This window comes from Myotis myotis, unplaced genomic scaffold (genome assembly GCF_014108235.1).
Source record: "Myotis myotis isolate mMyoMyo1 unplaced genomic scaffold, mMyoMyo1.p scaffold_m19_p_6, whole genome shotgun sequence".
NCBI classification, from domain to species: Eukaryota; Metazoa; Chordata; class Mammalia; order Chiroptera; family Vespertilionidae; genus Myotis; species Myotis myotis.
Window position 1 is genome coordinate 85,200,371 of NW_023416368.1, and position 13,852 is coordinate 85,214,222.

The 13,852-nt window shown below is 57.2% G+C and overlaps 1 protein-coding gene and 1 pseudogene across 17 annotated transcripts in view; both read right to left on the bottom strand.

The window, feature by feature from the left end:
* Positions 1-1,361: 1,361 nt before the first annotated feature.
* DOCK6 (dedicator of cytokinesis 6) overlaps positions 1,362-13,852 on the bottom strand; it is a 44,605-nt gene continuing 32,114 nt past the window's right edge. For 7 of the 17 annotated variants that reach the window (XM_036313161.1, XM_036313160.1, XM_036313158.1 and 4 more), the window contains 21 exons: positions 13,577-13,746; positions 11,624-11,784; positions 11,292-11,474; positions 10,631-10,757; positions 10,223-10,307; positions 9,989-10,085; positions 9,721-9,855; positions 9,248-9,400; positions 8,948-9,106; positions 8,716-8,816; positions 7,524-7,716; positions 7,289-7,432; positions 5,147-5,278; positions 5,046-5,060; positions 3,711-3,842; positions 3,524-3,613; positions 2,971-3,207; positions 2,516-2,659; positions 2,327-2,433; positions 1,996-2,157; positions 1,362-1,581 (listed from right to left, as the gene is read on the bottom strand). In XM_036313161.1, the coding sequence (XP_036169054.1) occupies positions 1,539-1,581; positions 1,996-2,157; positions 2,327-2,433; positions 2,516-2,659; positions 2,971-3,207; positions 3,524-3,613; positions 3,711-3,842; positions 5,046-5,060; positions 5,147-5,278; positions 7,289-7,432; positions 7,524-7,716; positions 8,716-8,816; positions 8,948-9,106; positions 9,248-9,400; positions 9,721-9,855; positions 9,989-10,085; positions 10,223-10,307; positions 10,631-10,757; positions 11,292-11,474; positions 11,624-11,784; positions 13,577-13,746 (2,770 nt within the window). In that variant the 3' untranslated portion in view covers positions 1,362-1,538. The other 10 variants (XM_036313159.1, XM_036313153.1, XM_036313151.1 and 7 more) reach the window with 8 other exon arrangements.
* On the bottom strand, positions 6,920-7,035 carry LOC118659437 (annotated as a pseudogene).

Sequence of the window (13,852 nt, forward strand, 5' to 3'; positions counted from 1 at the left end):
CCCAGCCCAGCCGGACTCCCGATCGCCTTCCCCGCGCCGGGGCCTGGCTCCGGGCGGCGGCCGAGGGCGAAGGGAGACAGAGCGGGGCGGGGGTGGGGGGTGGAGGGGACGGAGGTGGGGAGAGGGAGGCAGTGATGGGGCGGAGGGGTAGGGTGAGAGGTACAGATGGAAGAGGACGGGGTGGGGGAGAGAAGCAGGGACGGGGGTCAGAGCTGGGAACCGGGCGGAGACGCTCAACAGTCCGCAAAGTTTGGGCTGAGATGGTGGAGTTAGAGCCGCGGCTGGTCCAGACCCGCGAGGTCACGCCCCGCAGTTGGCGGTGGTGAAGGACCACGCTCGAACCCCGAACCGGACTCGAACCCCGATCCGACCCCCCGGTCCTACTCGCCTCCCGCGCTCTGGCCGCCGCCGTCCCCCGCGTCCCGCTGCCCGTGCGTCCTCCGCGCGCCGCCGCCCGGCCTCCGGGCCTCGGCTTGGCCCCGCCCCTCCAGCGCCCCGCCCCCGGTCCAGGCCACGCCCCCTCCAGTGCCCCGCCCCCGGCCGCCCGTGGGCCGGGCGGCGGTGGGGCGATGGGGCCGGAGGACACGAGCTCACCTGGACGGCAGGTGTGTGCGCGCGCATGGGGGTGCCAGTCCTCGTCCCCGCGCCTCTCCTCCCCGCGTCCCGGGCCCCGCCGGCTGCAGCTGGGCCGCGCGGGGGGCGGGAGGGGGCGGGACTGGCCCGGGCACAGAGGGCGGGCGCGGCGGCGGGCGATCGCCCCTCCCCCCGCGGGCCGGAGGCTGGAAGCGGCGCAGCGCAGGCCTGGTCCACGGTGGCGTGACCGCCGCGGGGCGGACAGGGAGCCGGGTCAGTTCGAGGCTGCACGGGCCGTGACTAAGGCCTGGGCTCTCTGGCCCTCCAGACCTGGGCTCCAGTCCCAACCCCACCAGGCCTTTAAGTGCCCGGTGCCTCAGTTTCCCCATCTCTAAGATGGGGTTAAGAGTGTGCCTGATAGTGGTGCTGAGAAGATTCAATAACCATGAGGCAGGGGCCTCTTGGAGTTTTTTGGACCTAAAGACCCATAAATGGAGCAGTGTCTTTCTGGGAGCCTTTTAGTACAGGACTGGGCAATCAGCAAGGGTTTAATAAATGTTCCTTTTGAGAAAAAAAAAATAAACGTTACTATTATTCCCATGTACATGCCACGTTTTCATTTGTGTGTTGCCTCCCCATCAGAACGGCAAGCCCCACAAGGGCAGGCATTTGCAACTGTGGTCACTGCTGTGTCCCTGGGACCCAACAGAGTCTCTGGCTGTCGAAGATCAGAGTGTGGTTACGTGGTGCACCCATGACCCAGCCCCCAGGGACCACACCACACAGGCTGCTCATAAAAAAATTTTTAAATTAAAAAAAGGTAAGAAGTATCAGTGCACAAACAGGAACAGAGGGCCCAGCACCACATGCAATGTGGTCACCCCAAGTGGGGCAGAACCCCAGAAAGGCACAGAGCTGAGGCCAGGATGCTGGTTCCTCTGGGTGTGGTTTCAGGCTCTGTGAGCTCAGAGGTCAGCCTTCCGGAAACTTGCTCTGTTCAAGGAGTTCCTGGGGGAGGAATGAGGTGGGTCAACATGGACACAGGGCCCCCAACTCCATAGTGCTCCCAGCCCTCTCCCTTCTCCTCCGCCAAAGCTTCGTTTAGAGTCTTCCCTGCTCCTTTCACATCCGTTCTGATCTGGCTGTGGGTTCATAGATTCTCTCCCGGAACCCACCACCAGAATCGTATCGCGCCCATTTTACGGATGTAGAAACTGAGGCTCAGAAAGATGAAGTTGTGTGTCTGGGACCTAATGCACTAGGATCTGAAATGATTGCCCAGAGTGTGCATTTGTGCACATGCCCAGGTAGTCACATCCTTGTGTGCAAAGCCGAATGCATATGCTGATGTGCACGACAATCCCCGTCCTGTCTAGGGGATGGGGATTGCCCTCTCTAGGGTGGGGGGCCTGGGTCAGGCACCTGAGGCTGGCGGTGGTTGGCGCCAGCAGCTGGGGCAGGCGCTGGGTGAGCAGGGGCTGCAGAGCCTCCCTTAGGCGGGCGTAGTTGCGCTCCAGCTCGCGGTGGTACTCCTTCTGGTCTGGCCCAATCAGGGCCTTGTTCTTTCGCAGCGCATCCTCGCACCTGAGGGCCAGATGGCAGGGTGCTCAGGTACTGGCACTCAGGAGAGAAAGCAAGACCAGAGGTGGAGGAGGAGTCCATGAGGTGAGTCAGGAGCTAGAACCGGGGGGTAAAGTAGGCAGAGAGCCATGATGAGGGTTGAAGGGGCTCTAATGGGTGAGGTCAGGCCTACTTCTTGCAGAAGTCCTTGAAACAGAGCCGTAGCTTGTTGTGATGCCTGAAGAGTTTGGGGTCTTCTGGGATCTCTGCCAAAAACACCTGGGCCACCTCCAAGGGACCCTGTGGGGTAAGAAGGCCTTGTGAGGGTGTCTGCATGGACCCTTGGGGGCCTCGGGCAGCCTGCACACCCCACCAGCCATGCCTGGTTCACAGTGGGTCCCACAGAGCCCTGTAGCACCATCTGCAGCATCTTGGCATCGGGCGGGTCCTGTTCGGTGGCAAAGGCCAGCTCCCGTGTCTTCTTCTGCATGTCCTCGATGGCCACCTCCACCGGCGTCAACACCGTCTGCAGGGTTAGGGGCAGCATGCCCTGGCTGGGGCCTGACCATATCCTACCCAGGCCAGCCCAGGGCAGCTGCGGTGGGAGGGGCCTGAGTGGCTGTGTAATGAACAGTGTGTGAGGGCGCCTGCCTGCCTGGCTCTGCCAGGGCCTGGCTCAGCTGCCTTTGTCTAGCTCTGGGGCTTTGGTCTGGTTGTGGTGCAGCCTTGGATCAGCTGGGTCTGGAGGTAGAGATTTGAGGCTACAGATTGGGGCCTGGAGGTTGGCGTTGGGAGCCCCCTCCCCTCCCCCAACCCGGGTTTGGGAACCCCACCTACCTCCTCCCGGTGGCACACGCGGATACGTGTCTTGATGTAGGGGAAGGCACGGTCCGTGCTCAGCAGTGTCTTACGCTTGTGTTGCTCATGCAGCTCCCCGTGAGCACGCCCGTCAGGCGTGAAGGGCGTGCAGAACAGGAAGGTGCGCAGGCCGTAGTTGCGGTCGAAGTAGGTCACCCGGTCCTTGAGCTCATAGGTGTCGAAGTGCGGTTCCACGTATGTGATCTGGATGTAGGCCTGGGGCACGGGGCTCCGGTGTGAGGTTCCCACAGCCCCCCCATACCCCCCTGGGGCTTGCCAGCCTCCCAGCAGGGCTCTGTCCCTGGAGAAAGGGGATTTGGGCCTCCATGGGTCCAGGGGTTTTACATCTGGGAGTCCCAGGTCTCCTTATGTTTGGGAATTACCTGAGGTTAAGGATTTGGGGGTCCCTGGAGGACGTAAGCTTTGGACTTTCTCAGTGGAAAAGGATTTGAGGGTTTCCAGGAAACAGTGCTGAGAATCACCCCGACTATAAGATTTTGGGGACCCCAGAGGCATGGTCAGGAACCCTCACCTTCTGGGAGTCAAGCTTGGTCTTGTCGACAGGGTTCGAATCTTTGACAATCTCGACCACATCTTCTCCAAACCTCTCCGTGTAGAACTCCTGGAGACACGGGGCTGACTCGGGCCGCACAGCTGCAGCCCCCCCCCCACCCCAGGGCAGCCTTGTGCCCCATCCACCCACCACCACTGGGACGTGCCTCCAGCCGATGTGAGATCTCGGCCAGCTTCGTGATGGATGGCTCCTTGTACACAAACTCCTGCTCGTCCAGGTCACCAAAGCGGGCACCGTAGAAACCCACGCGGAAGTATGTTCCAAAAACGCGCTGGGGCTGCGGGAAGGGGGAGTGTTGACCAGGAGGTCCCGCGGGAGGTCCCCCTGCTCCCGAAGTGCGGGCCTCACATGTGGAAGAGGTGGACATGGGCCGGAGACCCAGAGCACTTTGGGTAGCATGTGAGGATTCCAAGAATATCATAGCACAGGCAGAGGCAGGGGGACCCCTTGAATATTGGGCATGGACTCAGACGACCACCGACTGCCCACACCCTTGCTCTTTCTCCCTAGCTTCTGTCTCCTGCCTCCCCCAAATCTGCCTCCTCATTTATCCCTTATATGAAGTAAGAACTGGGGCTATATTGCTCACAGCTGTATCCTCAATGCCTACTGGGCTGGGTATGCAGCAGGTGCTCGATAAATGCTTGGGACAGAGACTCTGCCTCTTTTGTTCCAGGGCATCCTCTCCCTCCTCCCCCGCCTCCCCGCCCCCACCAGAAAGGAAGGGGTGGCTCCATGTTCACTCACCAAAGCAGATCCAGGAGGGGTGGGGTAGGCATCAGGAGAGGGAGGTGGGGAGCAGGGGACAGAGAGACAAAATCATGGGGGAGGTCAGAGGTCAGAGCCACCAAACTCCCAGGGTCCTTGTTATGCTGCCCCATGAGACCAGAGACCCAGGGAGGGAGGGGACCTGCCTCCCCCACCCGGCCCCCACCCAGCCCTCCTGCCTCGGCTCTGGGTTCTTGCCATCTTTGGCCAGAAAATTCTCCCCAAACTAGGAGATGCCTAAAAATAGACCCAAGTGGGGGAAAGGCGGGAGAGGGGGAGCATTAAATGGCAATGAGGAGCAGAGATCCTAGGGGAGGTAGGGAGATAGGGAGAGACAGACCAAGAGAAACAGAGGGAGCGATCAAGACAGGGAGAGGGACAGGGAGAAATGGAGGGAAAGAGAGAAGAGACAAAGAGACAAAGAGAAAAAGAAAGAGTCAGAGCCCCCTCGCAGGCCATGACTGAGCAGGCCCTGCCCAAGGGAGGGGTGTCTCTGGAGAGCTCCCAGCTGGGTGAGTCACAGGCTGCCCTGGAGATTTGGGGAAAGGAGGGGGCATCTGGGGGAAAGCAGTGGGGTATGTCATTGCCCACTGAGTCCCCGCGCCTGTGCCCCGGCAGCCATGCTCCTCCGGCGCCCCCTGGTGGCTGTCCATTACCACTGCTGCTAGCCTCTTGGGGGCCCCAGAGGCAGATGGCCACCAGGCCCACTTACCTCCCAGCCAGAGCTCTGTGGGGAAGAGAAGAGTCAAGAGTTTAGCCTGGGAAGGTGGGGTGGGGCCAAGGGCAGGGTCTGGGAGGGCACCATGGGCCAACCTGGTGCATAATCTTGGTGAAGGCCTCCTGCAGTTTGCCGTGCACAGCAGCCAGCTTCTTGTAGTCACGGTGGGCTTCCAGTATGGGAATCAAGTTCTTGTACACCTCGTTCACCGCCTCATAGAGCCCACCCTGGGATGGGGTGGAGCAGGTCAGGATTCCCAGCACTCTCCCTGGTCCTCTCCTGCCTGGAACAGCCCTCCCTTCTGTGCTCTGACCCACCTTCCAAGGCCCCATCCTCCACCACCTCCTCCAGGAAGCCTACCCTGACCACCCCCACCTGATGGGGCATCAGCCTTTCCACTTGGCCCCTACATACCCTGCTGTGGTCTCCACCATGATTACGATGGACAAGGCACTGTGTACATCTACACTTTACCCATGTTCCTTCATTGGTGGGAGGAGGAACTCCCCCCCCCCCCCTCAATTCCTCAGAAGGGACACTGAACCTCAGAGACGCCTCCCCAAGGTCAGGACCGGAACACCTGCCCACCTGGCCTCTGACCACTGCCTCCTGGCACATGGTAGTGACCACTCATGGGTGCCCCTTATCCCTAGCTGGTGCCAGCATCAAGCCTGGCATACAGCAGGTGCCCTGGATGTTGGCTATCAGAAGGTCTATGTCTACCTTCTGGCTTCTTCCCCTCATGAGGCCTTTGTGAGACTCCAGCGAAGTGACAATAATGACAACAACATCACTAGGAGGGCTGGCCCCACAGGAAAGAAATCTCGCTGGGCAACCTGACCCTGAAACTGAGTGGGGCCCCAGATGTAACTATCAGTTCCCAGAAGCGCAGGAACTGAGGAACAGGTCAAGCAAGCAGCCCCGGGCAGGCGAGAAAACCTTTGGAACAGTTCCCATCTCCAACAAGTGAAATGCAGAAAAACCAATTGCTTTCGCACAAGCAAGCAAGTTGGAGGAGAAACTCCTTTACAACAATAAAAAATAAATGCCCGGGCACCAACTTATCAAGGAATGCATGTCCTGGCTGGGTGACTCAGTTGGTTACACCAAAAGGTTGTGGGTTCGATTCCTGATCAGGGCACATACTCAGGTTGCGGGATGGGTCTCTGTTCGGGGTGCGTACAGGAGGCAACCCATGAATGTTTCTCTTTCACATCGATGTCTCTCTCTCTCTCCCCTCCCCTCCCTTCCTGTCTACAATCAATAAGAAACATATCCTCCGGGTGAGGCTTAAAAAATAAAAAAGAATTCCTGTTAACTTCGTCATGCGGGATAAAAGTTGTGTAAAAGGGACTTTCTCAGTGGGAGTTGCACACAGATACTCGTGGGTGTGACGCTGTGATATCAGATTGGTCTTAAGCTGGAATTTCTCCGACTCTAAAGTGCACAGGAATCTGAGACCTTGTTACAGTGCAGGGCTCAGAGAGTTGGGTGGCCCAGGACTCTGTGTTCTAGCAAGCCCTGGGCGATGGCCGCACTGCTGGTCCTCTGACCACACTGAGTAGCAAAGGTTTATAAACCCGAACGATCATGTTCTGTTTCATCAATTTGTGAAAACTGGGATCTTGTTTTTTTCAGATGTCAAAAAGCCCCACAAAAACTCAAAAAAAGATCCTCTCTCCCATTTTTTTTTTTTGGAGGCAACCTAATTTTTGGTGGCCTTGTTTTGACAAAGCTAAAAAAAACACAAGAAAAAACAACAACAAAAGAGAAAACCCAAAAAAGCTGGAGGTAAAGAGGCGATGAAGCAAGACGGTAAATACAGGTGGTTGATGAATTTGAGTGCTGGGTGTGGGGTTGGTGGGGGTACAACTTTCTTCTTTATGTGTGCTTGAAGTTTTCCTTTCTTTCTTGGTGAGGGATGGACATACTAATCTTCTCTGTATCGTTCCAATTTTAGTATATATGCTGCCGAAGCGAGCACCGAAATGTTCTATAATAAAAAAGGTTTTAATACTAGCTGAATGTGTTAAAGGCTTATGCTATCCAGCCTGCATGTCATGGGTTTAACAGAGAGAAAGGCAGGTCATGGAGGCCTTTGAGGGTCCCCATTCTCCTCTGCAAATCCCCCAGCTTCCCCTCAAGTAACTGGGAGCAAGTATAGGGCCATCAGCACATCTATGATGCCACTCAGCGCGAGCCCTGAGCCCAGAGCCCTGCGGCAGCCCCAGCCTCACCATGGTGAAGTAGGCGGCCGCCTGCTCCAGCAGCCCCACCAGCCCCAGCTCCGTGAAGTGCTTCCCGGAGCAGAAGCCCTCCTCGTCAGGCGACAGGATGTCGTCAGAGATGGCAGACTCCTCCAGCACGTTGGACGAGATGTTCTGGGGTGGGAAGTGGTGTCAGGGCCTGGTCCTCGCCGCACAGGTGCCACCCCCACCCTTGCCCACCACCCCTCCCCCTCCGACCACTCACTTGGAAGGAAACGCAGCCCACGGGCAGGTAGCGGCTGTCCTCCAGCAGGGCCAGGTACTCCGCCACCAGCGCGGCCGCGTGCACCATGCACTGTGCAGCCTCCGCGTGGTTGCCCAGCTCTGCGTGCTTCCCCGCCATGTTCTGCAGCCACGTCAGCCGCAGGTCCGGGGAGCCCTGGTAGCCCCGGGCAATCCTGGTGCCCAGGTGAGGGGGATGTGAGGAGGATGGGGACTCACCCTGCCCGCCCGCCTGCCTCTCACCTGCCCACTCCTTCACTTGTTACCCCACCCATCTGCCCCACTGACCAGCCAATCTCCTCACCTGTACTCCATTCACCTGTCCATCCAGTCACCTATTTCCTCCCTTCACCTGTCTCCTCACCTATCCATCCCCTCACCCGTCTCACCTGTCCATCACCCGTCTTACCTGTTTCCTTACCTGTCCTACCTTCCATCCTTTCACCTAAACCATCCCCTGATCCCTTAACCCACCTGTCCATCCCCCTTCTGTCTCACCTGTCCAGTCCCTCGCCTATTCCCTTGCCTGTCCAACCTCTCACCTGTCTTCCCATTTGCCTGCCCATCATCTCCCCTCTTCCTCTATTCACCTCCCTTATCCAATCGTCACTGCCCATCCTTTCACCAAACCCCCAAGTGTCCTTCTCTCACTTGTCCTTCTGCTCATCCGTCTACTCTGCCACACCCCACTCACTGATCCCCTCGCACATGCACCATGTCACCTACCTTCCCAGGCCCGTCCCTCCTCATGGCCCCTAACTTCCCTACCTACATCACCTGCCGCTCCGTCTCCCACTCCCCAATTTCTTACTAAATACCCCTTACCTCTCCTCCAGATTTACTTACCCCCCTGATCTGCCACCCCTCCACCCGCTGCTTGCACTTCACCTGTTTCTCCCTCCTGTCTCCTCTTGTCCTTGTTCTGTAGGTCCATCGGGCCCCCTCCTCATCGGTTCATTTATGAGCCCTCACCTGACTTGTAGCCTCACCTGTCTGCTTACCTGACCCCTCGCTCACCTGATTTTCCCCATCTGCCCGCTCTCCTGGCCCTCCCCCGTCCCTCCTTACTTGTCCCTCTTGTCACCTGCATGTTCACCTGCTCCTCCCTCGCTTTCTCATGAATCTACTCATCTGCCTGAGGGTGAAGGGCTGAAGGTCCCCCAAGCTCTCCTCACCTGTACATGAGGTCAATGAGCATCTCGGGGTCCTCCTGATGCTCCTTCATCTTCACCGTGTCCGTCAGGATCATGTGCAGGTTGAACATCAGGTCCTGGACCTGGAGTGGGAAGTGCGCCTCATTGGGAAGTGACAGGGCCAAGGCGGTGGGGTCAGGACTCCAAGGCAAAGACCCTGGCAACCGAGGTGAGCCTGGTAGTTGTGGACAGGGCGGGGGCCTGGCGGGGTCACCTGCTCGGCGAAAGTGCTGTCTCGCAGCCCCACGTCCTCCTCGGCGTAGGTGAGGATGGTCTTGAGTGACCGTCGCAGGTGCTCCTCGCTGAAGTTCTGCGTTGTCCCCACCAGGGACGACAGTGACATGGTCACTTGCATCTTCACACGAGCAAAGTTCTGTGGGGGCCGAGGGGGAGAGCTCATCTGGGGGCCTCGGACCCTCCCACCGGCGCCTGCTCGACAGGCTCACTTCACCCTCTCCCTGCCCACCCTGCACCTACCTATCACCCCCACCCCCGGGCGGCTGCCCCCACTTACGTTGCCAATCTCGAAATTCTGGCGCATGAGGAGGTAGAGGGAGGCGCTGGCGTGCGTGCGGATGGTGCTGATGCGGCTGCCGCAGTGTCGCAGGAGCCGCAGGCAGAGGTCGGCGCACAGCTCCGTGTCCTCCTCGAACAGCAGCTCTGGGAACTGCCCCCCAGGGCCAAGACGGACACTGGTCAGCCCCTCCCCATGCCCGATCAGGAGGTCCCCGGTGGGGACTGGGGCGGGGGCACCTGTCTGCGCTCTGCCTTCTTGGCCATGCACAGCAGGCTTGGGAGTCAAACCCGGGCTAGCTCCTTGCGGTGTGACACTGGGTGAGTGCCTTTGCCACCCCCCTCCTCAGTTCTCTCCTCTGTCAACTGTGGCTAAGGAGTGTCTGCCTCATGGAGCTGCTGAAAACACACTAGGTGCTCAGCGACTGGCGGTCACTGTGACGCTAAGAGCCGCAGCTGCCGGGTGGTGCTCACCTTGGACACCAGGGACCGCTGAGTGGCCAGGCCATGCTGCAGGAAGAGGGCACTCTGGGAGCTACCCAGGCTATACAGCACCACCTTCAGCACCGCACCCAGGACACTCTCCCGGGCCTCGGACAGGATCACCGTCTGCGGGGTCAGAAACCCAGCGGTTAGGGACTGGCTTGGTTGTGGAATCAGGAATGGAGAGGGGTTCTGGAGTCCGAGGTCACAAGGCATTGGGGCGGGTCAGAGGTCAGGAAGATGCTGGGTCCAACCTTACCTGCACGATGATCTCCAGCGTGTCCAGAACTACCAGGCTCACCTCGGTGGCCAGGTTCCCTTCCACCAAGGCCTCCTGCTCCATTTCATCCTTGGTCCTGAAGGAGAGAGGAGGGGGCTGGGGAGCCTCTGGAAGCCTGACCCTACCCTGCGGCTCAGCTCCCCCCCTCACCGCCCCCCAGGCGCCTGCGGTGCCAGTTCTCTGGAAACTGGTCTACTTCTAGCCAACACCTACTTGTCCACGCGGTCCGAGGTTTGCTTCCAGTGTGTGACGCTCTTCCGCCAGCGGACGTTCTCCTGGTTCCCAAACGGGCTCCTCTCTGAGATGGGCCGGCACATGTTCACAGACGTGCAAAAACGTAAGGACACACATGACTGAGAAACACACAGGCACCAAGATACCCAGGTGGGCTAACCTGTGAGGACACGGGGTGGTGCGGGTGCTGGCCGCGTGGACGCGGTTAGGCCTGAATGACTTGTGAGAACAGATGGGGACACGGATACCCATGTGCATGGGGATGATGCATGGATTTCTGGGGAAAGTGAGTCGGACAGAGAGGTAGGGACGGGCCCACTTGGGGCCCCTCGGACACAGGCTGAGAGCAGCTGGTGGGGACGGGCGTGGGGGACATCTCCCTCTCACCACGGCTCCGTCGCACCATCTCTTGTCGTGCTCCAATGGTGCCCAAGATGGCTTCCTCCAGGCGAGCCTTCATGTCCAGTGACTTCTTGAACGTGAGGCTGTTGATGCGCTCAAAGGCCTTTTTCCCCTGGGAGGTCAAAGAACGGGTTCCAGGCTGACCGCCCTTTCCATGGGACCTGGGCTAACCCGGTCCCGCTTCTCCGGGCCCTTTCCGACCTCCGGGACCCTGTGCTTAAAGACACATCTCTCTTCTTTTTTAAAAAATATATTTTATTGATTTTTTACAGAGAGGAAGGGAGAGGGATAGAGAGTTAGGAACATTGATGAGAGAGAAACATCGATCAGCTGCCTCCTGCACATCTCCCACTGGGGATGTGCCCACAACCAAGGTATATGCCCTTGACCGGAATCGAACCTGGGACCCTTCAGTCCGCAGGCCAAAGCTCTAGCCACTGAGCCAAACCGGTTAGAGCCACAGCTCTCTGCTTTATGGCCAACTCTCAGCACCTTCCAAATTCTATTTACAAGAACAATCCTCCCTTTTTCCTTGGGCTCAGCACAGAAACAGTCCACCCCTTCGTGCCCAGACCACAGCACCGAGAGCTCTGTATGCATACTCGGCCTGCCTCCTACCCTCCAATCCCCTGCCCGCGCCCCAAACCTTGTACTCGAAGGCAGCCAGGCAGAGGTACAGCAGGTCCAAGAGACGACCCAGCTGAGGGAGGGACAGGTCGGCAGTCCAGTGCTGCAGGAGGGCTGGCTCTGCATTCTTCAGCACCCACAGCACACACACCAGCAGGGTCCGGCTGGACTCGGCGGAGAGAGGACAGCCGGAGCGAGAGCCCTGGGCCAGAGAGGGGACAGGGGGCTCAGAAGGGACAGAGTTGATGTTCATTTTCTCCAAATAAGATGAGAACTGGCTGATTTGAATCTCGTTACATAACTTCTATTACCAGGTGGGATAATGTCTCTAGAGACGGGCCCCATACTCACAGTCGCTGAGCCCTGGGAGATGCTGGCCCGGGAGCCAGGGGCCAGGGGCCCACCAGCAATGGCCATGGCCACTGAGGGGTTGATGGTGCCTCCAAAGTCCCCTTCCCCTTCTGTGTCTGAATCGAGCATGGAAGCCAGCCTTGACCGTTGACCCGGGCCCTCTGGGGGTGGGAGCAGGGGGGAGAGAAAAAGGAGTCCTGGTAAGTGCTGTCCCTCTGCCTCAAATTTCAGCTCACAGGTCACCTCCTCATGGAAGCCCTCCTTGATACCACCCCCAGACCAGTCTCCAGCTATCTACTCCCAGAGCTCACTTATTGTACTTGTAAGCAGATACATTCATTGTGTCCACAGAGGCAGGGACTGTATCTACTCTGGCCACTGCTATATGCTCAACACTCAGGACATGGCCTGGCCCACAGGAGCGGTAACTGTAAAGGTGATGGTGGTGATGACAACAACAACAGAGGCTGCCGCTATTGTTATAGCAGCAATTGGCACCGACACAGCATCTCCTATGTGCCAGGTGCTAGTCTAACGTAAACAACATTAACTACGGATCTTAAAAAAACACACCTATGAGAGAAGGACTTTCATCATTCCGACTTTGTAGATGAGGGAACTGAGGTTAACCTCTCTGTAAGGTGAAGTTACTTGCCTGGGGTCACGCAGTAGGTTGGTACATAGTAAAGCCGATTTTAATCTAAATGGTCTGGTTCTAAAAATCTACGATCTTATAAGAGTAGCCCTTCCCCTCTCCCTTTCCCCCAAAACGTCTCACCAGAGAGAGGAGCAGCCAACAGACAGGTCTCACCCTAGAGATTCTTGAAACAAAAGGTCAACTGAGCCTCACTATCGCTCCAGCCCAGCTGGATTGAGGTGATCGACCCCTTAACTCATCTGCTAAGAGCGGGGAAGAGGAAACCTCACTAGGGAAAAATGACATTGCTCCCGTCCTGGTGGTTCTTTTATATACAATGTTCAAAATACGATAAAAAGCTACAAGGTATGTGAAAAGGCAGGGAACGGGTTGATAAGAGAGAAGAGACAGCAGAAGGAGGCAGGTTGATGACCAAAAGCAAACGCAGTTCTTAAAATAAAAAGTAGTGGAAAAGATGGACTAAAATGGGTAAGAACATGGAGAATTTCAACAGAGAATTGAAATCTACAAAAATAAAATAAAACAGACATCTTCCTACTGAAAAATATAACACCTGAAATTCAGAACTCAACAGTTGGGGCTAACAGAAGTCTGGACACAGCAGAAGACAGAAGCAGTGAACTCAAAGACAGGTGAACAGAAAATTCCCCAAGTGAAGCACAGAGAGAAAAAAGAATGGGAAACAGAACAGGGCAGAGCAGGCACGTGTGACATGATCAAAAGGTCCAACTTACGTGTAACTTAAGTCCCAGAAAGAAAGAAGAAAAAAAGGCAGATAAAAAAGTTAGAAATAAAGACTAAGAATTTCCTCCCAATGCTGGAGGGGACCAATCCACAAATCCCAAGTCTGTGCTTCCCACCACGGTGTACATGTCCCTAAGTAGTGCCAGTGAATGTGCTAAGAGTGAATGACTGAATGCAGGGCTGCAACTGCCTCTGGCCCCAATGTTCCCCACCTTCCGTCCTCACATCCTCTCTTCTCAGAACCTAATAAATGTTATAATCCTATCTCCCATCTATTGTGGGCTGACAATGTCCCAGTGCTAAAGCTCTGCAAATGTTTACATAACTACAGGAAGTAGTTAGTGTCACCACTGTCCCCATTTTATAGGTGAGAAGCCTGAGGCTCAGAGGTTAATGGCTTGCCAGGGCCCTGCACCAGCACTTGAACCCAATCTATGAACCCTAACGCCATGTGTTTACTCCTAACTGTGCTCTCCCACCTTCCCCAACCTGAGCCTTATGTGTCAATCGAGCCCTTGGATTGTGTGACTCCGACGGCCTGGCCCACTGACCAGCGAAATCATGCAGCCGTGGCAGCGTGTCCCGGACGATCGACAGCAGCGGTAGGTACAGCTCGGCCACCCGGGCCTTTACTGTGGCCTCGGCATAACGGGGGTCAACATCATGGCCACAGAGCAGGTTGTGGATGGCACTGATGACCTTCTTGTGCAGCTGGGATGCCCTGTGGAGTAGTGAGGTGCTCAGGAGAGAGTAGACGTAGTGCCTGGACCAGGGGTGGGCAAACTTTTTGACTCGAGGGCCACAATGGGTTCTTAAACTGGACCGGA